Source organism: Crocodylus siamensis, chromosome 8 (genome assembly GCF_052110815.1).
Source record: "Crocodylus siamensis isolate JL-2025a chromosome 8, ASM5211081v1, whole genome shotgun sequence".
Taxonomy (NCBI): domain Eukaryota; kingdom Metazoa; phylum Chordata; order Crocodylia; family Crocodylidae; genus Crocodylus; species Crocodylus siamensis.
This window is the reverse complement of record NC_143402.1, coordinates 7,694,980-7,719,532: the sequence shown is the minus strand read 5'-3', so window position 1 is coordinate 7,719,532 and position 24,553 is coordinate 7,694,980. Positions and strand designations below refer to the sequence as shown.

General features: G+C 40.4%; 1 protein-coding gene across 3 annotated transcripts in view; it reads right to left on the bottom strand.

Annotated features, from left to right (window-relative positions):
* Positions 1-24,553, bottom strand: part of FMR1 (fragile X messenger ribonucleoprotein 1) — a 38,010-nt gene that overhangs the window by 10,405 nt on the left and 3,052 nt on the right. For 2 of the 3 annotated variants that reach the window (XM_090061723.1, XM_090061721.1), the window contains exons 2-12: positions 16,711-16,763; positions 15,945-16,038; positions 13,669-13,740; positions 13,222-13,370; positions 10,415-10,508; positions 10,213-10,329; positions 5,355-5,525; positions 5,185-5,263; positions 3,513-3,622; positions 3,231-3,368; positions 119-205 (exon numbers count right to left, since the gene is read on the bottom strand). In XM_090061723.1, the coding sequence (XP_089917849.1) occupies positions 119-205; positions 3,231-3,368; positions 3,513-3,622; positions 5,185-5,263; positions 5,355-5,525; positions 10,213-10,329; positions 10,415-10,508; positions 13,222-13,370; positions 13,669-13,740; positions 15,945-16,038; positions 16,711-16,763 (1,164 nt within the window). The remainder of the gene's footprint in view (positions 1-118; positions 206-3,230; positions 3,369-3,512; positions 3,623-5,184; positions 5,264-5,354; positions 5,526-10,212; positions 10,330-10,414; positions 10,509-13,221; positions 13,371-13,668; positions 13,741-15,944; positions 16,039-16,710; positions 16,764-24,553) is intronic. The other variant, XM_090061722.1, reaches the window with a different exon arrangement.

Genomic DNA, 24,553 nt, shown 5'->3' with positions numbered 1-24,553 from the left:
TTCAAAGTTTTTTATTTTCAAATACTTAACAACACTAATTCAAAGAAGCATGATTTTAACTTCCTTTTCCTTAACCAGTATTATTACAAAAGCTTTGGTGGCAGTATATTTTCCTCACCTTTAAATAATTAAGGTGATAATCCAAAAGCACAGTTGCATTAGTGATGCTGTCCTTGGTTCCCACGAACACAAATGGTACCATTCCCTGAAAAGCAATGATATATTCTGTAAACTGTTATACATCAAAAGTGAGCTCAATTAATATTAAAGCAGGACTAGAAGACACAGGAACAATATTCATAACAGGGTGGGCAATTACTTGACCCAATTATACTATAATTTTATTTGCCACTGACTGGACAATCCAATATAATATGGATAGAGATAAAAATAAAACCCACAATTATTTCCTCGCAGCTATTTTAAACAATAACCTCATACATTTCACTAATGGTAAATATTGCTTTGTAAGAGGGAAAAAAAAAATCACCTTGTGTTCAACAACAGGAAAAGTAAAAGGTGATAAATAGGTTTTATGCCTAGCTTGATAAAATTTATTAACAGTATTACAGAACTAACTTGTGTTTTGGTAGTCAATTCATACTTTTCTAACTACGTAAAAGGAATCATTAGCAAAAATGTTCCCTCTAACGATACGCAACTTTTCAATCATACAGTGACCTTCCACATACATTTTTCCCTACTTTCTTCAATTTACAGTGCAGGGGTGCAGCAAAAAAGGTACCATATTTACTCAAATCTAAGACAACACCCTTCCCCTCCACTACAGAGGAAAATGGCCCCTTCTCTCGGATTCACATATAAATGCAGAGCAGGGGGCTGGGCAGTTCCTGTAGTTCCAGCTCCTGCCCCAACCCAGGCTCAGGGTCAGCATTGCTGCCCCCTCTCCCACCCTACCTCAGCTCACTGCACTCTGCAAATCCCCTCCCCAGCCCAGGCTCCCAAGCATATGGTCATTCCAGAGCCCACCTGGCCATGCTGCAGTGGCAGCAATGGGGCAGGTTTGGCCCTGGGCGAACAGGCAGCAGGGGGCAAGGGTCAGACCACTTGGTTCCCCCAGTGACTTCCTATTTTCTGCAATTACCCCCGCGCTCCATTTCCCCTTGCTGTTTGGCAAGACACAAATTTAAGATGACCCCGCATATTTAGATTCCGTATCTGAAATACTATAACAAAATGTATACATTTTCCATGTATAGAATCTAATTATGGGAGGAGGGGCACCTTAAAAATTCAAGGTCGTTTTGGATTGAGGTTACTATGGTCGTTAAAAGGCAAACAAGATCCTTCATTCAGGCAAAGCTCCCACTGCAGTCACAACTAATGAACTAAGCGCTCATAATTCTCCAAACAACGTAACTCAGAATCAGGGGCCAGCAACCTAGACTAGGTGGAACTGCTGGATGCGGCCCGCCAGCTGTGGGTGCTCTCCCTGTGCTGCTCTGGGGACAAGCAGTGGTGGTGCATAGGCCCTAGCACCTGCCACTCTGACTTGGTTGGGTCACTGAAGCCCAGAGCCAAAAAAGGTTGCATGCCCCTGATTTAGATAATTAGCAACTCAGAAAATTTACAGCTGAAGTTAACCAAAATAAAAGAACGTATGGAAATCCCACCATTTAAAATACAGAAGTGAAGTAATTAAAGACCGTAACTCTACCTTTATATAACAACCTAAGTCTCCTATTTTCTGCTGCATGCAATGTATTATCTTTTAGTTAAAGGCTTTTAAAAATGGTTTTGCTATATCCATAGAATATGACCTTTGACAACTTACATTTGGAGAAAACAGCATTTGTACAGCCTTCGAACATAGTTCAAAACCATTCACTATTGTACCGATTTGTTTATTCCTAAAATACACTATTATAGGCAAACCTGACACATGCAGCGACAACAAATATCCAAAATTTTTAAGCTACAGATTCACTCATTATTCTATTATGAACTTAAAATATAGTACCTGGAAAAAGGATGTAATAAAAATACAACCAACCTCTTTACTGCTTCATCAAAAATAATAAAATGTATAATTGGGGAAGACACCAAATTTAAAGCAAATAGTTAATGAATACAAAAATAGAGTACAGAGTATTTTACAACTTACTGCTAATTTCTTAGAACTGTATTAATGCTACTTAAGAGGAATAAAAGTATTTTTGAAAAGGTGTACTTCTATATTAGCTGAAAAACAAGATTTACACAACAGCAGCACGTCATGAAAACCTGTACTGGTATCAGATGAAATTTTCCTTTTGGAGATTAGTACAGTTGTCAGCAACCTTTCAGATTAACACAGCCCAGTCACAAGGAGGGCTGGAGCGTATAATTTATTATGGGGGCGATCTTTAACAGCAATGGGACAGCAGGTGGCTCCTTCATTAAGCACACTGTACAAGGACTACTGGACTCATGCCAGCTTCTTGCTGTTTTTCAGCAGTGGGAAAAAGACTCACAGAGCACCCACTAGAGCCACCCCTATCACTATGGAGAAACATCCCTAGCCATGCACACAAAAGGGGAGTTGGGGGCAGGTAGCTCTTGCTCGTACACTGATTGAAGGCAGGTCCCACCCTGCACCCAAAACCCCAGCAAAAGGTTCCTATTTGCAAAGCATCCCACCTGCTGCGATCTATGAGCACAGCCCCACATGGATATTACCTGACTGTTCTGCCAGTCCCAGTCTGGTTGGGGACATGCTGGAGCTCGTTCCAGTCCCTGCTGTTGCAGCTGCTCACTAGTGCATGACCCACCAAGCCCCAGGACCCAGCAACCAACAAGGAGCATCCCAAAGCACAGCACACTTCTGAATGTGTGAACGAGCTGTGGCAGCTGCATGGCACATTCTGCACCACATGCTGGGCAGCACCTGCAGCAGCAGAGACTATGACAGAGGTGCTGCCATGTCTCTGTACAGCTGAGGGCATGGTGTAAAATGGCTTCAGAATGCATGGAGGACCAATGGCCCCAGCCATGTGGTCCTTCCTGTACCATGCACCAGGCTGCAGCTAAAGCAGCAGCAGGGACTAGGACAGAGGTGCTAGCATATCCCTGACCAACCCAGCACGCGGCGGTCGTGGTTCCCCCATGCATCCCGAAGCCGTTTTGCACCACATGCCAGGCTGGTTGGGGACGTGCTGGCGCCCTGTCCCAGTCCCTGCTGCTGCAGCAGCATGGCACATGGTGCAGAATGGACTGCGCCGCTGCCATACCTCCCCTGCATGTCCAGAAGCGCTCTGAACTTCAGGATGCTCCTTGCAGTCTGCAGGGGCCTGGAGCTTGGCAGGCCACTTAAACAAGCTTGGGGGGCCAAATCTGGCCTGTGGGCTGTATGTTGCCGATCCCCTGCTCTAGTATGGAAAAAATAATTTGATCAGAACATTGAGTGCACCACCTTGCTCTCAGGAAGATATATATATTTTTTTAACTGGTGCACTTAAAACAACATGATCATCAATTAACACATACACTGATCACATTTACTATGAACATACCTCTTCTTGTGGAATATTCTTATCATTTTCAGCCTCAATTCTCACTCTCACAACACCCGATTTGTCCACTATCTCCTGTATCAGTTTTCCATTTTTTCCTATTACTTTTCCTACAGAAAGAACACACAGAACAACATTGCATCTTTAGGCTTTTTCCCCCACAATCTAAAAGTACTACCATACTATAATGGTATGGTTTAATAAAAGGGATGGACAAGTGATCCAATAGTTCATAACACAGCTACAAACTAAAATGTCTACATAAACCTAGATATTACACTTGATCTGAGCCTTCAAGAGGTAACCACTCCAAAGCACTGACAGAAATAAGATAAATAGTATTAAGTTATTCAAGTTAAAATATATTTATACATAGAAAAAACAAACAGAACTCTTAAATAGTCCTAGAAGAGAACAAAGGAAATTCAATCACAAAATCCCTTGATTTGCATAATATGGCTGTGACTTAAATCTACAAAGATAATGCTACTTAAGTCTAAATATCTTGTTTGAAGTGACCTGTCCTGAATACTCAGCTTCCCATTTTTGTATTCCATGTGGAAATAAATTTTAAAATGTTTATGTGATTTTACATTTGTTAATCTGTTCATATTGAAAATAATTTAGTCAGTTATATTACATGCTATAAATATATACTATTGTGAAAGTAATCCTAATTAAATCCTCAGGGGGAGACTGGGAGTTCCATTTTGACTGTGTTTGGCAAAATATATCTGTTTTCAAAGTATGTTTTTAAAAGACAGTAGGAAAAACGACACTGGTATTATTTTTATGGTTCCAAAAATGAAAATAAATGTTTGTACCAAATACAGAATTTTTTCATGTTTTTTATTCTTCAAGTTCCAAATACATGGAGCAAAAACAAATTAAAAGCCCAGCCTAAATCCCAAAATCTTTCTATATAGCACCACAAAACATACAGCTGAGAAAAAAAGTGTAAATTTTACTATATTCAAATCAACTCCATAGAAAAGCACCATGCTCAAAAAGAGGTACATGTATGAAAGCTGAGAAAGCACTTTAAAAATCAATTTCACTCTGAGCATCTATTAAACATGCTACTAATATATCTGCCTTTATAAAAATAATACTTGTGTGTAATTGCACCAATCTTCTGTATAGCAGAATCTACTTTCCCACAATACATCAGTTACATCATTTGCTTAAACTAGCATCCATCCTGCTTTTACCAGTCTTCTCTGTCTACTTTCAGTATACCAAAACAAGTGTCAAACCGCATGAAAGACGACAACTGAATACGTGATCTAAATAAATAGTGAGTGTAACAGTATTTATTCTGATTTTTTTTTTAAATAATTGCAATTAGTAGGATGTCTCTGAAAAACCATGCTATCTTCTGGCCATTAGCCATTTTGACCAGTAGCTTCTTATCTTTTAGGCAGGGTAAATTACTGTATTTTATAAGAAAGATATTAAGGATCCAGTTCCTCACTCCAGCTATGTTTTCTAATGAATATTTCTACCAAAATATTTCAAAGCATGGACAAATTCTAAAATAATTTGAAGCCCATTCACAAAATACTAAAATGAGAACAGGTTTCCCCTTTCAACTGAATTGCTCCTCAAAGGTAAAAAAAAAAAAAAAAAGCTGTTTCCATCATTTCAGAGTTACACACCAAAACCAACATACCTACTAAATTTCTTGGGACTTGTATGACATCTTCAGCAAATTCTAGGTAGCTTCTAGCTTTTTTTACTGCATCTTGGTCCTAAGAAATAAAGAGACATAAGGAAGTTCCCCAATTTTGGATAGACTAGGTACGTTTTACAGAACTGCTCAAGTCTTAATTGGAAACCTACCTCTCCATAAATATGGAATGTACAGGTGTCTTCATCAAGATCAATAGCAGTCACACCAGGTACTTTTCTGGCTTGCTGAATATTAGCACCATGAGTGCCAATGGCCAGACCCATTAGGTCTTCACGTACAACGAACTGTTCATGAAATCGTGATGCAAGCTGCCTCGAGCTCTAAAAGAAAAAAAAAAAAAAAAAAAAAAGGTAAAAAACAGTAACATTTATGGAATAAGTTTTATGGAATTTACAGTCATTTAAGTGACAGAGTTGTCAGGCAGGTACCTAAATCATCCTCCCATTTTTCCATGTCAGTTCTTCTCTAAACTGAAGAGAGAGATTTCCAAGCACACACACACGGAAAACAAAACAAAAACAGCAACAAAAACCAAAATGCCCCCTGCAAATGCAAAGAATCATAGGAAATGACCTCAAGGGTTGTGGATTGCAACCCAAAAGTGGGTTGCACGAACATGGTAATGGGTTGCAGGGTGGTCCCAGGGAATTGTGTGGTTTCCCTGTGCAGGCTTCAGTTCTGGCAGCCTGCACTGAAGGGGGAGAAGGACAGGGCCAGATGCAGCAACCAGGGAAGAAGGGAGAGGGAAAAGGAGAGACAGGAGACTGTGTGGGCCAGGGCCAGGGAGTTGTGGGTTATGCCCAGCTGAAAATTATACTAAATGGGTCCTGGTGTGAAAAAGGTTGAGAATTACTGATCTAGAAGGTCTAGGAATAGTGCATCCATCCCAGACAGATGCCTACCCAGGCTCTTCCTGAAACCCTCCAGGGAGGAGACTCTATAGTGTCCCCGGGTAGGCTGTGCCACCGTCATGTGTTTATTACAGTTTGGCAGTTCCTGAGACTTGCATTAAATTGAATGTGTGGCAGTTTAAACCTATTCTTAGTTTCCTGCTTCATGTGGAAAGGAAGAACAGTCATTCTCCCTGTTTTAAGGCAGCCTTCCAAATGTTTGAAGACTGCTATCTTGCCCCCTACCCGCCTCTAATCTCTTTCTCCAGACTCACATACCTAGTTCTTCCCACTTTTCCTCATACAGTTTGCATTCCAACCACTTCGTCATATTTGTCACTTGTCTTTGGATTCCTTCTCAATTTCTCTACCTCCTTAAAATGAGGAGCTCCAGACCGTACACAACTCTCCACTGAGGCCCAATTAGCACTGAGCAAGGTGGTACTAGCACTTCTGATACCTCGTACACAGTACACCTATTAATGTAGCCTCAAACTATATCTATTGGGTGCTTTCTCTGTTTCGCAACAGCAACACCACCACAGAGGTAACTCCAGCTCAATTTATGATCCACCATAATGCTCAAACCCTTCTTGGGAATGAAGTTATCCCCTTTGTGATATGGATGTATATTCATTCTCTCTTCCCTAAAGGTAACACCTTGCATTTGTCTTTAATTATATTTTGCCATCTACAGCCCAGTTCTCCAATTTATCAAGATCCATTTGAATTTTACTCATATCCTCCAAGAAGTCTTTGCAACTTCTTAGTTCTGTGTTTTTTTGTGAACTCAATCCTGCAGCCAAGTTATTAACAAAAAACTGAAACAGAGAACAGCCTAAACACCTCCTGCTAATGTGACTTTGCTCCACTTAAAATAGTTTATTTGTTATTGGTTAAATAACCCAGGATATACCCACCTAATATTAATTTTATTTAGCCCACATTTCCTGTTTACTTGAAAATGTTGTGTGGGGCTGTGTCTAAAGCCTTATACCGCACACATTGACAAAAGCCTTTCCCAAATTTTGAAGTCAGGTGAATGAAGAATGATAACCTCAAAAGAGGTATTTCTTTTGAGAACAAAAGGTCAGCCTTCAGTAAAATAAATTTATTTATTTATAAATATTGATTTCTACAAGTTTGTATTTGAGGAATAATACTTAAGTACCAATATGTTTGGGAACTATACATTTTGAGTTGCCATACATCAGTGGGGGTCAAATTAACCCTACACCCTCCTCAAGTGTGGAGCCACTCCACTTCTTTCCCTGTCCAACCTGTTGCCCTGCTTTCTGCTCCCTACCCCATCCCATCTCCGTAATCTACCAACTACCATGCGTGGAGGCTACCCATGCCAGTTGAAGCACTCATGCTGCAGGCTGGTAACCCTTGCTATACCTCATCTGTATTGACTACATGAGTTACTGAATGGCAGGAAGCCATTTATTTGGCAGGCGATTTTTGAGCACCAGGAAAGAAATTATACTTAGTACAACTTTTTTCCAACTAGAACATTAAGAGAACAAAAGATTGGATACGACTCACTGAAGCACGGGAAAAAGAGTTAGTGATTGTTCAGACTGTTTACTCAGGTAGCGACTAGTGACCGAGTCACTATATCGATACTCACATTGAATGTCACACACACGCACAGAGTACCTTTTCTATGGCTAGGGACAGAAGTTGCACATAAACTAGTTTAAGTGATCAGAAACTGGTTTAAACCTGTAAGAGAACAGAAGCTCAACACACACAAACCAGTTTTAAAATGGTTGAAATTGGTTTAAAGATAAGCTTGGTTGAATGTACTATCAGGCTTCACTGATTTGGGTCAAACCAGTTAATGAAACTTCTGTCCCAGACCCTTTCCCAGTTCAAATTAAATTGCAGCGCCCCAGCATGCTTTCCAGCCCTGGGTGGGCTGTGCTGTGCTGTGCTGTCTGCTCCAGAGAGCAGGGCTGGCCCCACCCTCTAGATGGAGCAGCAAGGGCTAGCTGACAAGGGGTCAGGGAATGAGGGGGGAGAGGAGAATGCCCCGGTCCAGGCACACACCAGCTGGTCTGGGGCCAGGGAGAGGAGTTAAACAAACTTTCCCCTGCTCAGAGGTACTTTTAGCAGCAACTGTGGAGTGCAAATCCCAGAGGCACCTGGAAGCAGGAAGAGAAAGTGATAAGCAACCCTGCAGAGGCCTGCTGCTGTAATTCTGGACTGCAAATCCCAAAGACCACAGGGGCAGCAAGAAGAAGTGAACACACAGCCAGAGAGCCATGCTCTTGTGCCCCCCCAGGTTCTGGCCTGAGACACTGCAGGCATGTGGCGGCATTTCCAGAATCAAAGGTAATGTCTGTACACTTCTGTTTCAATTTAATCTGTGCAGTTTAGACCAGTGGTCACCAGCCAGTGGATCTTGATCCACCAGTAGATCTTCGAGGCTACTGCAATAGATCTCAGAGCCCCTTGGGGGTCAATCTGAGGCTGGGGTAAGGGGCTGAATGCCCGTATGCATGCACACACGTGCCCCAGCCCAGCAGGTCAGTCTGTGGGGGAGCTGGGGGAGGAATATAATCAAGGCTCCCACAGTGAGGGACAGTGCTGCAGAGGCAGGAGCAGGGGTAAGGTGAGTGGGGCCCTGGCTGGGTGGGACTTACCTATTGGGGAGGCACCCCCACAAATAACTTTTTCCTCCCTCTGCCTCAATTGCCCCTCCCTCCACAGAGTTATATGTTGAGCAGGGAGAAAGGTGGCAGCTGTGCACAATAGATCTTGGGTTGCTTTTAAATGGCAAAGGAGATCTCCTACTTAAAAAGGTTGGAGACCACTGGCTTAGACTAACCTGCAAACACTGAACTGATTCAGCCTTGGGCTTTTTGACTGTCTGTACTTAGCCTTTAAGGCAATGCAACTAGAACTTTAGTGGTAACTGAAGACTCAAGAGTCACAGCAAGAACAATGGCCAGATTTTATGGTGGGAGTTGAAGGACAACAACAACAGCTGATTATCTATGCTCATACTGGGCAACTAGTAAGAAGGGAATTATTTTTAATATTCCCAGCTAGGTAGTTGAGCTGAGCAGTGCTTCAGAAGATGTCACTTCTCCTGAAGCAGGATATTTGCATAGGCAAGGAAGAGAGGGAAGCAGACCATTACTGAGATGCAGGTGAATTTGTAAGAAAGTATCTCACAAGTTGTGAGGACATGCACTACAATATTTTGTAAGAGCCAAGATTCACCCCATTTTAAGTTAAGAAAACTAGAAAAACAAATCACACTAGGTTCGAACAGAAAGAAGTGTCAGTACAAAATGTCAAATCGTAACAACACTGTCAATTTAGCTCGTTATTTTATCTGCATGTTTTCTCTCTTTACGACTGTTTATAGATAAGAAAACTATTTCGTACTACTTTACTGTGATGTACATATTCCTTAGCTCACTTTTTTTCTACATGCAAGCAAGAATAAGCTTCCTACCACTCAAAACCCACCGTTTAATCAGAGGTAAACTGACAATCAAACTGTGGTAAAAAGATGTTTTTTAACAGTGTATCCAGTGATGATAATATCTCTTTCCTTTTATGCTCTGCCAATATCAGTTTCACCATTTCCTTTAATTCCTTCTCCCATTCATCACTGTGTTTTGTCATGCCACCCTCTAAATTAGGAATTTCTATTTTAGTTATACCATCTCACTTTCAACGTTTTAAAAATTCTTCATAAAAACCTGTTTCTTCTTCTACCAGCACTAATCCATGTTAACATCATACCATAACCTTTCCCACTTACTTTAAAAACAAGTGTATTAAAATTATCAAATATCTAGGTTTTCTTTAACTAGAGCTGTTATGTCATGGTTGCCCTATAAAAGAAATACTCGTACTCGTACACGTATGCTTATACCTCATTCTGCTGACTCCAGAGAAACTGGAGGAGAGTCACATTTTAAAACATTAAGATACAAAGGATGAACTCCTCTTTCAGAGACTGCAAATATCATCAGTACTTAATGACACCACCTTCACTTAAAAAAATAAATTAGAAAGAGAACTTTACCAACTATAAATACACACAAGTGATTAAGACAATAGGTAGGTTATCCGAGGCAGATAAGTAACATACCTCCAGCTGTTTACTAGCTTCTTCATTCCTCAATATCAGAGATAACTTGGTACGAAGACTTCGAAAGTGCATATCAATAAGCATATTCGCTCGCTTTGTTGTAACATCATTAATTGACTACATAAAAGAGAAGAAAATGTGACAAATGCACACTTCAAAACAGGACTAATACTTATTTAATCGTATCCAATGTATTATTTACCAAAATGATAAGTTGATGATTTTCAGAATCGTATGTTACAGAAAATGCTCCAACTGCCTTTTTGAAGTCCTTATGAGCAGATTCTTTGGCACACCTAAGAATAAACATATTACATATTTATGGAATGTCTGACCCATTTGTAGATCACCCATGAAATTTATCAGCTTTGGTGGTTAATGGTAAAATATTTTCTTCACATATTAATTTAGTATGCCTACAAAAGTTGCTATCTGCAAACCTTAATTCAGCTGGAACAAGTAGATAGGATAAACAGAATTAGCACCTTCAGGAGGAATAATTAGAATACCAGATTTTCTTGCACACAACATGCAAATTTTTCCCTCAAAATTGGAGTGCATGTTTTAAAAGAGGAAGTTGATTTCCAACGCAGAACAGATGCACCCTTACTTTGATTCCTGCTCCAAAATGTCTCAGCTGTGGTATTCCTATTCAGGCAGCTAATGGAGTCAGCTGACTTAATAGCTCATTGTTCTCCACTTCACAAGTGTTAACACCCTCCTCTCCTTTTTAATAGTCTTGATGTTCCACTAATCAAGCTAACCTTTCTTAAGGCAACTTCGTTGTTTGTTAGCTGCTCCTGGTTTCTCTCTTCCTATTTCACAGCCTAACCAGGAAAAGGAGAGTGGGTCAATTGAAGACTGGCTTTGTCTCTACTCTATACAGCCATAACTCCAGAATAATATTTTTCTTCATTTTGTCTTCCTAAAACAAGGTGGGTATTATACTTCAGGGTGTTTTGTATATGAAAATATGGCAAGAAGCTTCTTTAATAAAGGATTTAAGTCACTAAAGGGGATACTCCTTTTTTCTGCAAAGTTCATAGTCTTTCAAGAACGAAGAGGAGAAACAATGGGAAAAAGGGACCATCTCTTTCTGAAAGAAACATAGAATATTTTTTAAAAGAGCTATTCCAGGTCCCCCAAATGTGTGATAAAACATGTACTAGTTTATGAAGATGCTGAGCAAAATTAAGAACCATTTGCCATTTTTACTATCAAAGATTTATTTTTAAAAGAGGGAAACAGTGCTAAATGAAGTATTTTAAAGGCTATTTTGTTGTCATTTCATGATAAAACAGAAGATAAATTTCTACTTAGCTGACAGTAGAAACATTTGTTTTATTAAAAAAAAATTAAAGAATTATTAATTCCAGATTATTTCTTACAGAATTAAAAGACACGCATTAAGCACCTACTTCAGTGCATTTTCACCCCAAACCTTACTAATGTCACTATGCTTATCATGACTTCTATACAGTACTGCTATAACCCTGAACATATCTTAGGGTGCCACGATTTTAGCATTTTCTTCCGCATGTCATTTTTTTGGGTCTTGAACAGTCCTGTTTAATAGTCATGCAACCATATTTCTGTAATTAAAATTTAGACTTTAACAATCTATAAAATACTGGGGAAGAAAAGGAAAGTTTTCATGGTGTCTCCCCTCTATTTACAGCACTGGAATAAACTGACATATAATTTTTCACAAGGAGCTTTCCAGAGTCCCCCCACCATTCACTATTAAAGAAGTAATTTCTGTAACACTGCTTTAATGTTTTAACCATTCCCTCCTCCTAGTAGAGAAGCTTTAAAACATTAATGTGAAGGAAAATATTTACTAAGTTTTCTTCATTTAGGTTATTGTAAGCATAGTTTTTCCTGCATTATGGTAATTACTTAATTAAATATAAAGAACAACTAATCAGTAAAGGTATTTATGTACCTCATATCTAGGGACACTGATAAAAATTTGATTCACCAGCTATGATTAAATGATTTATAATAATGATCTGTATTTAAATGATTTGATTTGTTGAGTAAATGATTTATAAGCAATACATTGCACACAATATACTGGCTGTTCAAAAATGAAAAAGCACTTCATTTTACAAGAAACAGGTAAGAGGTAACAAGACTGTATATTTAGCCTTTAAACTAGATGAAAAGAGTCCACAGCAAGATTCAGGATCTGCCATTTTTTCCTTTCACACCTGTAACACTTAGGGCCACAAGAAACTGAAGTCTCAAGTTAGCCATTAAAGGATATTTTAAGTCAACAATTCTGAAGTTTGAAGTGTGTTGTCCAACAGCATCTGTAAGACATTTTCTCCATTCCCGTACAAGGTTACTTTTTAAAACCGTACAGTAAAAAAAAAAAAAAAAACACCCCCTCCCCGAAAAAAAACAAACAAAACAAGTATCAACCAACACTTTTGGACAAGCATTTCCAAAACATTCAGGTAAATGACATATCCGTTTTCTATAAGAAAGCCACAAGTAGTTTCTCTCATGTCCGAGATCACTGCACAAATATGCCTATTCTTCATCTATTATAAAAAAAATAATCCACAAATTACAATTTCACAGTCATGTGTCATATACTCTGCATATTAATGAAACTTGAAAAAAGTAAGTATCTTCATGTTTTTTGTTGATAAGAATTATATTAAGGTCTCATGAGTTTCATCTGTTTTATCTACTTGGTTCCGTAAATAGCATGGTCACAAAGAGTGAATAGAAAACCCAGTTTTACATTGTCTAGGACTGTGAAAACCCCAGGAAAAAAAGTTTAATTCTTCAGGCTTATACTACCGTTTCAAAGAGTTTGCCTTTTCTGCATCTAAATTGTATTGTTAATGACATCTATACAGTCTGCACTTTCACTTGGTGAACATTAAAATACACATTTCAAAACAACAAATGTATTTACACTTTCTTTCCCTAGTTCCAAAAAGAAATATTAAAAGCAATACTGCAAAATAAAAAACCAGGAAAGGCTGTACTTACATTTGCCTTAAATCTTCTGGCACTTCCAGTTTGATCTTGTGAAAAGTATCTTTTGTTGCAGGTTTGTTGGGATTCACAGATCTTAAACGCTCAATTGTGACAATTTCATTGTATGTAGCATCACAGGCTGCATATTCTATTACATAAAACTGATATAAAAACAATAAAATCATCCAAGCCATATGTTTAATGACAAGAAAAAGAATTATGCTATGATTGTGTTGTGTGTAAAGCATTTTTTAAATTGTGCAAAAATCCTGCACTTGTTGTATTGCCAGGTAAGAGTCTACGGTAATTAAGAAAGACCTAATCAAGCTTTCTAACGCTGAAATAGTCTTAAAAATTACTTGAAAAAATAAAGAAAAACACCTTCAAATCCAAAGCTGAAATGGTTGCAAGAGGGAACATATTTATGAAAGAAAAATGAAATATGTAGTATATTCCTACCTCACCCTTTATCATTCTCACTTTAGCTAGCCACCAGCAACATGGTTCTTTTTCGTTGGCTCTGGAATAAACCTAAACAAAAAAGGTGTGTTGTGCAACATTTAAAATAAGAACTGGATTAAATTAATGAGGAAACCTGTGTAGGATTAACATAAAAAACACATCATAAAAACCAAAACAGATTGATACTATGACTTAACTGGAAAATCTGAATTATATAGGTTCAATAAAACATGAAGCAAGAGGCCATATCCCATTCCACCCATAATATGTTTAAGTGAGACTTGTCAGTCTACATGAGTCCTGTGAAACCATTAATGGAAAAGGTTGATGGGGGGCGGGGGGCAGAAATACCTCATTCTCATTTTTGGGACTTAGTCTGGAGGTGGAGATGAAGGTAGATTATAAAAGTAATATGTTTACAAGCACTCAAGCACAGTGGAATGGGATAATACTTAGACACTAAGGGTGCCTCTACACATGTGGGGAGGCTGCTCCAATGCTCTGTAATTTCAGTGCAAAGGAACAGACTCGATTAATCTGTTGATTAATTGAGTCTGCTGGAGTGTGCTAATTAGGGCACTCCAGCCAGCCTCCATGTCTCCTGTACCAGTGCTTCCACGTTTCAAAATGGCGGCAGGGTTACTTTAACTAAAGCTTTTTTGAGCCCCCACCTTCAGAGCACATGTAAAAATGTCCTTAAAATGTCTAGTAAATGGAGTGGGATTTGGCCCAAAGTACATATTCAAATACCACATGAAATATGAAATTTCAGACATACTCTGGAAGATGCAATCATTTAGCATTCCTGGCATGCTAAAAGGTTTCATTTGTAACTTTCCTGAATTTGTGCAAGTACCGAAGGGGTACCATCAGTGCATAGTGGTGTGGAGTCAGACTGACACAAAGACCCTTTAACACAATGAAAACAGGTACAGTCACATCTACACTAAAATATTTTGCTGGCCCAACTCTGTTTAAAAGAAGAGGACATCTTACTTCCAGTCAACAAAGTTATACAGCCAAAGATTTGATGCAGGCACACATACTAGCAAAAAAGTGCGATTTGTCAGTACAGCCTATTTACTAAGTGGCAATAAGCTATACTTGATATATCAGCAAAAATTAAGCATGGGCAAACTTAAGAAAGGAGTATCTTATTTTTCAATTTTAATGCTTTGAATCAAAACATAATTATATTTTTAATTAATATTTGGCAAAAAGAAAAACAAAGTAATGGAACTATATCTGAATCAGCCAATTATTAACTCTGGCTTCAAAGACACAAAGAATTAGGTGCCTAGCTGCTGCTGACCATTGCTCTGAGTGCCTCTGAAAGCTTCCCTCGCCTTTAACAATATACTACCGGCCCATTCCATCCCTGCCAATATCTTGTAAGGAACAATAGTTTTATGTTGTATAGAATCCGAGAATTTTGCACAAATATTACATAATGGTAAAAAAGGAACCAACTTCCCACCCCAGACCTCCCAATTAAATCATCCTGTGCTCCTGCAGCCACACGTGAATTAACGCTTAACCCCACTGCATCAATAAATTTTGTCACTTGGCCCCACAGCTACATGGTTATTTTGTTTCCATAATCTACATGGCCATATCTCTTCAGTTCACATCAATTAACTGGGGACACGAGGAAGATAGACAACTTACAGGCAGTTCCCCCACCCCCAGACCTATGGAAAGGTCTGAAAATCCACCATGAGCATGTAGTCCAATGGAACTGGCAGGTATAACATCATAGATAATGGGATATTTCTAATTAGTAAATGTTATCTTACAGCTACATTTAAATATACTTATTATATAGAGCCGCTCATTTATCTTCCAGTTTTATTAACCTATAGTGCCTACATAAACTACAAGGCCTATACGTCAACTACACCAGTTCTTGCTAAAATAATATGAACATTCTGCCAGCATCACAATAGCAGTTTCCTTGATTAATATAGACTTGGAAAGGAATTAAGCACTGTTTTACAAGCCAGCTGATAACACAAACAGGGTTCCATGAGAGCAGGGAAACAACTGTAACACACTAATCCCTAAAACATCCCAGATGTGGCTTACAACTGTCTAAATAAGCTCTTTAAACCATAGTCAACTTTATGTGCAGTGCTTGGAATCAGTAAGAAGGCACATCAAGAACAAGAATGCCACACTGCCATTTTTTTCCAGCTGCTTAGGTGACATGCTTCTCCCCTCACACCCACCTCTACCCCTACTAAAAAGTGGACTGTTTAAAACAGAATACATACCTCTACTTCATCACTTTCATTTATATCTTTATTATAACCTGTAGGTGGAGGAAACCTCACATCATGGAATGGAATTTGTCTCTCTGGCTGCCAGCTACAAAACAAAGACACCCAGAATGATTCAAGCACTTTCACTTTCTTTTTGAAGGTATGACCATAAATGTCTTCCATCAGTTTGCTCCCATCAAAGCTTTTTACCAAAAGCTTATAAAAAAAAAAAAAAACCACTTCAAGAACTTTAAGTTAATACAACCTACAATGAAAATGCAGCAGAAGGACCTCTTTAGGATGCAGTTACATGTGTAAAATTAACAATTAAAATATCACTAAGGCAGTGGTTCTCAACCTTTTTAGACTCAAGACGCCCCTCAGAAAAGGCCAGCTCCTAGTTTTCATTCATTCTTTGATTACAGGAAAATAACAGAGCAATTCTTCTGTTACAAAGACCTCTGAAAGACCACAACAGGTCAATGTATTTAAAACTATAGATTCCTATTTGAAATCTATGGGGTTATCTTGTGAATCATGTTTGTAATATCTAGGTAATGTCTATTTTTACCTTTACAAAAAGGTTTGTTTACCATAGCTTTTCTTTAAAACAGCTCTTATTCTAAAAAGCCATGGCATAACAGACTATATTTTAAGTGTTCATTTTTAGGTACTACAAAATAGGCTTTAAAAGATACTGTTATTCCTGTGCTAATAAGTCACTCATAGTGTTAGAGACCTAAAGTCTGTACAAAGCCAGTATCAGCACTACACTTACTTGTTTTCAAATGCAACTGTTATGGAGTCTTCATGCACGTCCTTAACAAATGCCTGTAGGAGAAGAATTAACAGAATTATAGACACTGCAGATATTTGGTTTAAAGGGGGGGGGGGGCGCTTCTTTTTCCATAATATTGCTGCTGAAAATGAAAAAACTAAATCTGGTCTCAAATCAACTGTCCTCTACTTAACAATGTTTCGCTTTAAAATAGGCAAAAGCCACAAAGTCGATGACATCCTTTTATCTTCCGATTCATGGGTGCCAACACGGTGATAGGCATAAACAAAGCTTCAATCATGCTTGTACTCTTTTCTATTCATTACTTAAAAAGAATGGTATAGAATTCTAAGAGAACGTAGACTGTCAACTGCATTATACAGAATTATCTTCTACAGTTTTGACTATGAGCAGTCCAAGCAAGGCCTTTTACACCTGCCTCATACCCTTGTATTTGGTTGCATCCTCAGCCTTTTCCTTCCCACCTCAAAATGAAGTTTCCACATCAACATCAAAAACCCAGAAGTCTCCACTTCTTCCAAATTACATTTAGATTCCTTCTACCACCATCGCTTGTCTTTTCAAACTTTCCTCCTACCTGCAGTGCCACTTATTGCTGTAGCCTTGAAGGTGGTCTAAGATGTGAATATGGTTCTTCAAAATTGCGTAGAAAGGCCTGGGGTAGAACTGGGATAGATCTGAGTGGTGATATAGAGTAGAACCAATTTTTACCCCTAAACCTACTAACATTTTAAAGAACTGCTAGCTCTTTGGGCAAGGTTACATTTTTGTTCTCCACTGTACAGCACCTAGCACTGATGTTCTAGTCCTTGGCCTGGAATCCTATTCACTACAGAGATACAATAAGCATGCGTGTTAATTCCACCATCTATCAGATTTTTTCATAGATTTCATAGACATTAGGGCTGGAAGGGACCTCGGAAGATCATTGAGTCCAGCCCCCTACCCAAAGGGCAGGAAGTCAGCTGGGGTCATAGGATCCCAGCAAGATATGCATCCAATTTGCTCCTGAAGGTGTTCAGTGTAAGTGCTTGAACGACCTCCGATGGCAGGCTGTTCCAGACCTTGGGGGCTCGGACAGGAAAGAAATTCTTCCTTCTGTCCAGCCTGAAATGGTATCACAGTAGTTTATGACCGTTCGACCTCGGCATCCCTTGGGGCGCTCTGGTGACCAAACGTTCCCCCAGAAACTGGTGGTCACCCCTGATAAACTTATAGGTGGCCATCAGATCACCCCTGAGCCTGCGCTTTTCCAGGCTAAAGAGCCCCGTGACTCTCAGCCTGTCGTCTTATGGTCTGTTTTCCTGACCTCTGATCATGAGCGTGGCTCTCCTCTGGACTTTCTCAAGCTTCTCCACATCCTTTTTGAATTGTGGAGCCCAAAACTGGACGCAGGACTCCAGCTGCAGCCTCACCAAGGCCTAGTACAAGGGGTGAATGATGTCTCAGGATTTGCTGGAGAAGCATCTATGGATGCAAGCCAGTGTTTTGGTTGCTTTACTAGCCTCAGCATTGCATTGCAGGCTTATGTTCATCTTGTGGTCAATGATGACCCCCAAGTCTCTTTCTTCCGTAGTGCTAGTCAGCGTAGCACTGCCGAGCCTATAAGGATGCTGCAGGTTTTTCCTCCCAAGGAGGAGAACCTTGCATTTTTCAGTGTTAAACACCATCAGGTTCTCGTCCACCCATTTGCTGAGCCTATCCAGGTCAGCCTGGATCACCTGCCTGTCTTCTGGCGTGGAAGTTTGGTGTCATCGGCAAACTTGGCCAGCCCGCTCCTGACTCCAAAGTCCACATCATTAATGAAGATGTTGAACAATATGGGTCCAAGGACAGAGCCTTGGGGGACCCCAGTGGTCACAGGACACCATGATGAGTGACTGCCAACAATTAACAACCCTCTGGGTCCGACCACGGAGCCAGTTTCCTAGCCAGCGGATCCTGGTGGAGCCAAGGCCAAAACTGGCCAGTTTCGCCAAGAGGTGATCATGGGATACCAAATCAAAGGCTTTTTTGAAGTCAAGATATATGACATCAATATCTGATGAAACAGACCAAGTGTTATCAGAAAGGGAAACACAGAAACAGGGTACCTAAACTGAAGACTAACTCAGGATTCTTTATCACACGCATTTCTTGGGAAAAGGAATCACACAAACAGCTAAAATAGAAGAATAATCTCTGGTGGAATGTGATCTCTGCTTTGTGCCATCCTTTAAACCAAAGTTCTGGCAGGTCACACAGAAATCCTTTGCCACAGTTATGGTCTCGGAGGAAAAAATGTTGCTCAAATTTCTCCAGGTATGCTGAATATAACCCACAAATTTTACATCCATTCTTCTGACGGTTGTATGGCTATGCCCAGTTAAAAATCCAAATTTTCCTATACAGCAGGTCTTCAAAGTAACTGAAGCCTCAAAAGAAAAATAATTTAATTAAGGAACACTAATGAGGAGTGGCAACAAATTTGACTATTCTTGCTGTGATGTCCAATGAAGCAAAAGGTGCAGAGGTTTACACAATACATGCCTCATATCTTTTGCCATTTTCCTTTTCTTTGACAGACAGTCGAAAAGGAAAACATTTAGTTCTGAAGCTGGTATAAAATTAAATGTTGATTGTACCTGCACAACAGCAGGCAATCTTGAAACTAATGTAACATAGTCAATTCAATCCATATTAAGCAAGAGCAGGAAAAGGAAAAAGATATGGTCTATGGAGGTGTGCAATACAGCCCACAGGGCTTTTCCAGGGGCCAGGTACTTGGAAGTGGAGACCACAACTGAATTCAGGTATGGACTCCCATGGGGACACATTTTGGCAGCAGTATGGCAAGTAATGGCTATGTTAGGCCCCAGGCTTCCTTACACTGCTCACTAAGTTGCTAAAGGTGGGTCCAGTTCCAACCAAGGGAAGCCAGGCAAGTTAAACACTACGGAGTTAGCATCAGTCATAGGAATCAATAATTCATTTTTACAATAGCATTCACTGCTATATTTTCCTCTATTATGGTACTTACCAAGAGAAAGATGCAGGATAAAATGGTGAACTTGAGTGAAGATAGGTGATATATGTACAAGATTTCTGCCAATAATGCCAGAATTCGTTGAAATGAACATGATCAGGCTAATATGCCAAGTACATATCCGTTTTGTTCAGAAGTGACAAGGCATTTAAAATGCAAAGCCAGATCCACTGGCACATAAGCCCAGGTCCAGAGGTCAGTGAGGGCAAAGTCATGGTCTAACAAAATACCACCCTATTTACCCGATTCCAAGATGACTTTGAATTTAAGACAACACTGGAATAATTAGATTTTACACAGGGAAAACTATAAATTGGTTATAACTTTCCAGATACAGCATCTTTTATTGGAGGCGCATCTTAAAATCTGTCCCCAGCCACAGGGCCTGACCTGCATCCCCCCTGCCACCTGCCCCCCCCCACCTAACCCCAACCCTTGATTCCTGCTTTGTGCTGCTGCGCCATCCCCCAACACGCTGCTACAGTTTCTTCCAATCTGTGCTGCTGAGCCATCCCCTGACCTATCCTTCCAATTGGCAGCAGCGTAGGTCAGGGAATTCATCAGCAGCATGCACTGCTGTCCCACGCTGCTGCCTGATCCTTAACGCACGCTGCTGCCCCATCTCCCTCCCAATCCCCAACTCACACTTCTGTCCCATCCCAATCTCTAGTTCCAGCCCCTGACCCACTCTCACTGCAGTGCTGCTGAACCCATGTCTCCAAGCCACAGAGCAGCCCCAGCTCTGACCTCAGGGCCAAGCTGGAGTGCTGGTACTCAAACTGAAAATGAGACCCAATTTCCCTCTGTAGACCAAGGGGAAGAAAACAAACCTCATTTTGGATTCGAGTAAGTACAGAGTAGAAGAGTAGAGAAAGAAGAGTAGACTATCTTTCTAAGAACAATGTAGGGATTTCCCAGTCTTCCTAAAGATCAAAAAACTGCAAAAAAGATGAAAAGAAGGAAGTATAAATGTGAAGAGGAACACCAGGTCTCAAGGTCATAAGTCAGGGATGGAGGACTAGGCAAGATAAATGCGTGAAAAAAATACTGGGGGATGGATGAGTTGACAAGGAAATCTGGAAGCAGTTCCTACTATGGTAATTTATCTGGATAGAGGGCTAAAATAATGATGTTTGATAAAAAGAATGAGAGCAACAAACATCAAAGTAAACGTTTAGATTGAAAGAAGCTGCTATACCGAAAAAATTTAAATTTCCAGAGGTTTTGAACACAAAAATAGTTTTATGCCCTTGCTGCTATATTGCCAGAGAGCACAAAAATATTTATCATGTAATGGAAAGCAGCCTCCACTACATTTTACAATACCAAAAGTTGTGCAGCATGTGAAAAAGTCAGTGCGGTATACTTTTATCACATATACACTGAAATCAAGGAGACATCCAAGGTGGTACCATTAGGAGGATGGACGGGATGGAGATGAACATAAAAGATGACAAAGTTGATGATTTGATGGGAATGAACTACACAGGATCCTGAAAGCAAACACAAAGAAACTGGTATAGAATGCAGGAGGGACAGATTCTGAAGGGTATGATGTGAACAGAACAAGCAAGAAGGATGGATTATTTCAACAGTAGCAGTTTGGATGGAGACAAATGAAGCATCCGTAATACCAAAGGGATAATGGACAAACAATTTAGCTTTTGGGATGGATAGCAGCAGCATATTTCAACAAATGTATACAGGAAGAAAGAAAGATTTGATCACAAACTAGAAGTGGATGTAGGGTCAAAAAATGACTTACAGAGCCAGGCAAGCAGGTGATCAACAGCAAAGAATATGCTGTTGGTACTGGAGGTACTGATTAGTGAAACTACTAGCATATTGGACATGAAAGGCATTCAGTCTCTTAACCCCACTGACTGCTCCCCTTAAATAACTATATACAGCATTTTCTAACTTATACCCAAAGTGCACCGTATACTCCAAGTATTGTTAGGCAACTACTTTGTTCTTGTAGCACAAGTCTCAAAGATAATCCTACTTCAAGAAAAAGAGAAACCTACTTTTTATGTCCCTATCGCATGAGCAAGATTTGTTACACAGTATCTTTTACTGCACTGTCTAATGAACATGGTTGTATTAACATCAGTTTTACATCTAGAGAGCAACATTGTGAGAAAACAAGACTAGCTATAGTTTTACAGTGTGCTTTAAGACTATCTAGTAAAAAAGACTTAATTGATAATTTAGTTTTTATTTCATTTGTAGTCAAAATGGAAAAATGTATTTTTAGACAGGCACCATGGTCCTGGAAACTGATGATGAGATGAAGCAAGACCTCCTTATTTCCAGATCTCATTTGTGTCAATAACTTTGTAAATGGTCTGTGGCAAGTCACTTAGCCTATGTGAATCTCCTCATATCTAAAAGGGGAACAGTAAATTTGATGTACCTGTGTAGCGTTGGTTTCAGAGAGTTCATTAGTAGCTGTATTGGTATGAGCACATAAACAAGTTACTGAGATGCAAGAAGGGGCAGGGATTTATCATGCATAAGATGCTCCATGGTAACTGCTCACATGCATGTTTAAAAAGGAAAATCCTGGAGTACTATTCTAAAATGTACTACTAAACTAGAGAGAAATAATTTCTTATTCTATTAATGGGCGCATTGTTATACTTTTCCCTCTGCTTCTGACCATCCATTCCCCTCATGAAACTATTGCCATTATCCTGAGCTGGTTACGCATTTTCCTTCATAAAAGACTGACAGTTATTTTAGACAAGTCGCATCAATTTGTTGGTATAGCAGGTTGTAAATCATGCGGTTACTACCCACAGTATTTCCTAGTATTCAATATAAATTCTGATTCATGACATCCAAACGAATGAGAATCCTAAATTTTAATTTTACCAAAGTATTCCTCTGAAAAGTAGAAAACAAACTGTACAGCACATATATTAATGATACTTGTATGGTATATTATGATGCTTCCCTCTCACTTTTGGCAGTTTTACCTCCATTATGTTCATTAACTTAAAGTTCCAAATAGATTCAGGCTGGGCTCCAAAAAATGGATGAATTCAAACACTTTTGAAGTTCGTAATTTTTTAATCCAAAGTTGCACTGTTTTGGATGACAATATGAAGCCCAGGAGAAGCAAGTTCCGGTTCTCAGGAACAAGAAGAATTAAGATCAAGCATCCTAAACATAATGATGGACTGAGCATGCTCAGCAATTCTGAAACATCAGGCCAGATCACTTTAGCTCACTGCCATTGCTAGAAACAAATTATTTAATCAGCAGGGATGCGGGTTTTCCATTTCCCATGGAAAAATGGAAAAACTCAGATTTTCCCTTTTAACCGAGAAAAATGTGGATTTTTCATTTTAATGGAGAAACATGCGGATTTTGCACTTTTGCAGTGAGCTCTCCGCAGGGTGGCAGAGTTCCAACTTGTAAGGGGCTGGGGGGAGCGGAGAAGGGCAGTCAGGCAGAGGATGCCAGGTGCACATGTGCGCTTACACATGCACATCGCTACCTGGTAGGCTGGAGAGCAGCTCCAGCAGGTAAGTCTGGTGGGGAGCAGGGATTGAGGCTTCAAGAGGGAGGGCGGGAAAGGAGGAGGGAGTTGGGCAGAGCTGGAACTGCTGGCTAGCTGGGGTGGTGCATAGGGCTTGTGGCCCAGGGCCAGAATGTGCAGCTGCAGGGTCCTGGCAGGGCGTGGGACAGGGCCGTGGGTGGACTGTGTGGCAGGCAGGGGAGATGACTCCCTGCCAGTATGCACACTCCCAGGAGGACCACATACTCTCCAGATCTGGTGCAAGGTAGGGGTGGGCTGCCCACTGCAGGCTCAAACTCCCCTCCTTGCTGCCCTTCCCCCAAGGCCTCCACAGCCCAGCAGGCGGGACCCATTATGGCAAGGCAGAGTAGGGTTGGGCAGGGAAGCTCCTTGCCACTTCAAGTCCTGCACCACCCTGGCGAAGCACCCCCTGCCTGCCCGGAGGCAGCAGAGGCAACAACATGGAGTCGTACCCCTCACCCCTGTTGGGCAGGCAGACAGCACCTCACCATGGCAGCATGGAGCTTCCAGCAGTGGCACTGAGCTTCCCTGCCATGCTAGGTCCTGCCCAAGGAGCACCGGAAGACCCAGGGGATAGGAGCAAAGCGGGGAGCCCTGAGCTTGAAACAGGCAGCCCATATCCACCTCCATATGAGCAGCATGGGCAGACTGGAACCCATGAAGGAAGGGGAGTTGGGCTCTGCACTCTGGTCCACTGCAGCAGCCACCACCTCCTGCAGGCAACAGCCGGGGCTCAGGTGCTCCTCCAGAGGGCAGCTGGGGAACTCCTCTGGCACAGCTGGAGGGGTTGGGGGGAGCTGTGGGTAGGGAGTGAGGGGCAGCAGCAGGGCTGTGAGTGGGAACCCTGGACCTGCATCCTGGTGAGCTAAGGGGGCAAGGGGAACTCTGATTTTCCATAATAAAAACCCCCAAATCAAACATCAAAATTTACAGGTACTTAGACTGGATTTTATTATAGTGACTGAGGCACTGGTAGGCTGCCAAACTGCTTTACGATTGTAAATATATTAATAAAACATTGTGTTCAATTGATCTACATCTATCTATAGATCAACAGATATGTATGGTCATGTCTCATTTTAATTGAGGAATTTAACCAGAGAATTTGAGATTATCAGAGAATCTGTGAGTTTTAAACAGAGAAAACCAGGACCCCTGTATCAGATATGTTGTGATACAGTCTTAAATTTGTGATATTAAGATTATAAAAGCTGTTTTAGATACCTGATATTTATATTACAGTAGCAACT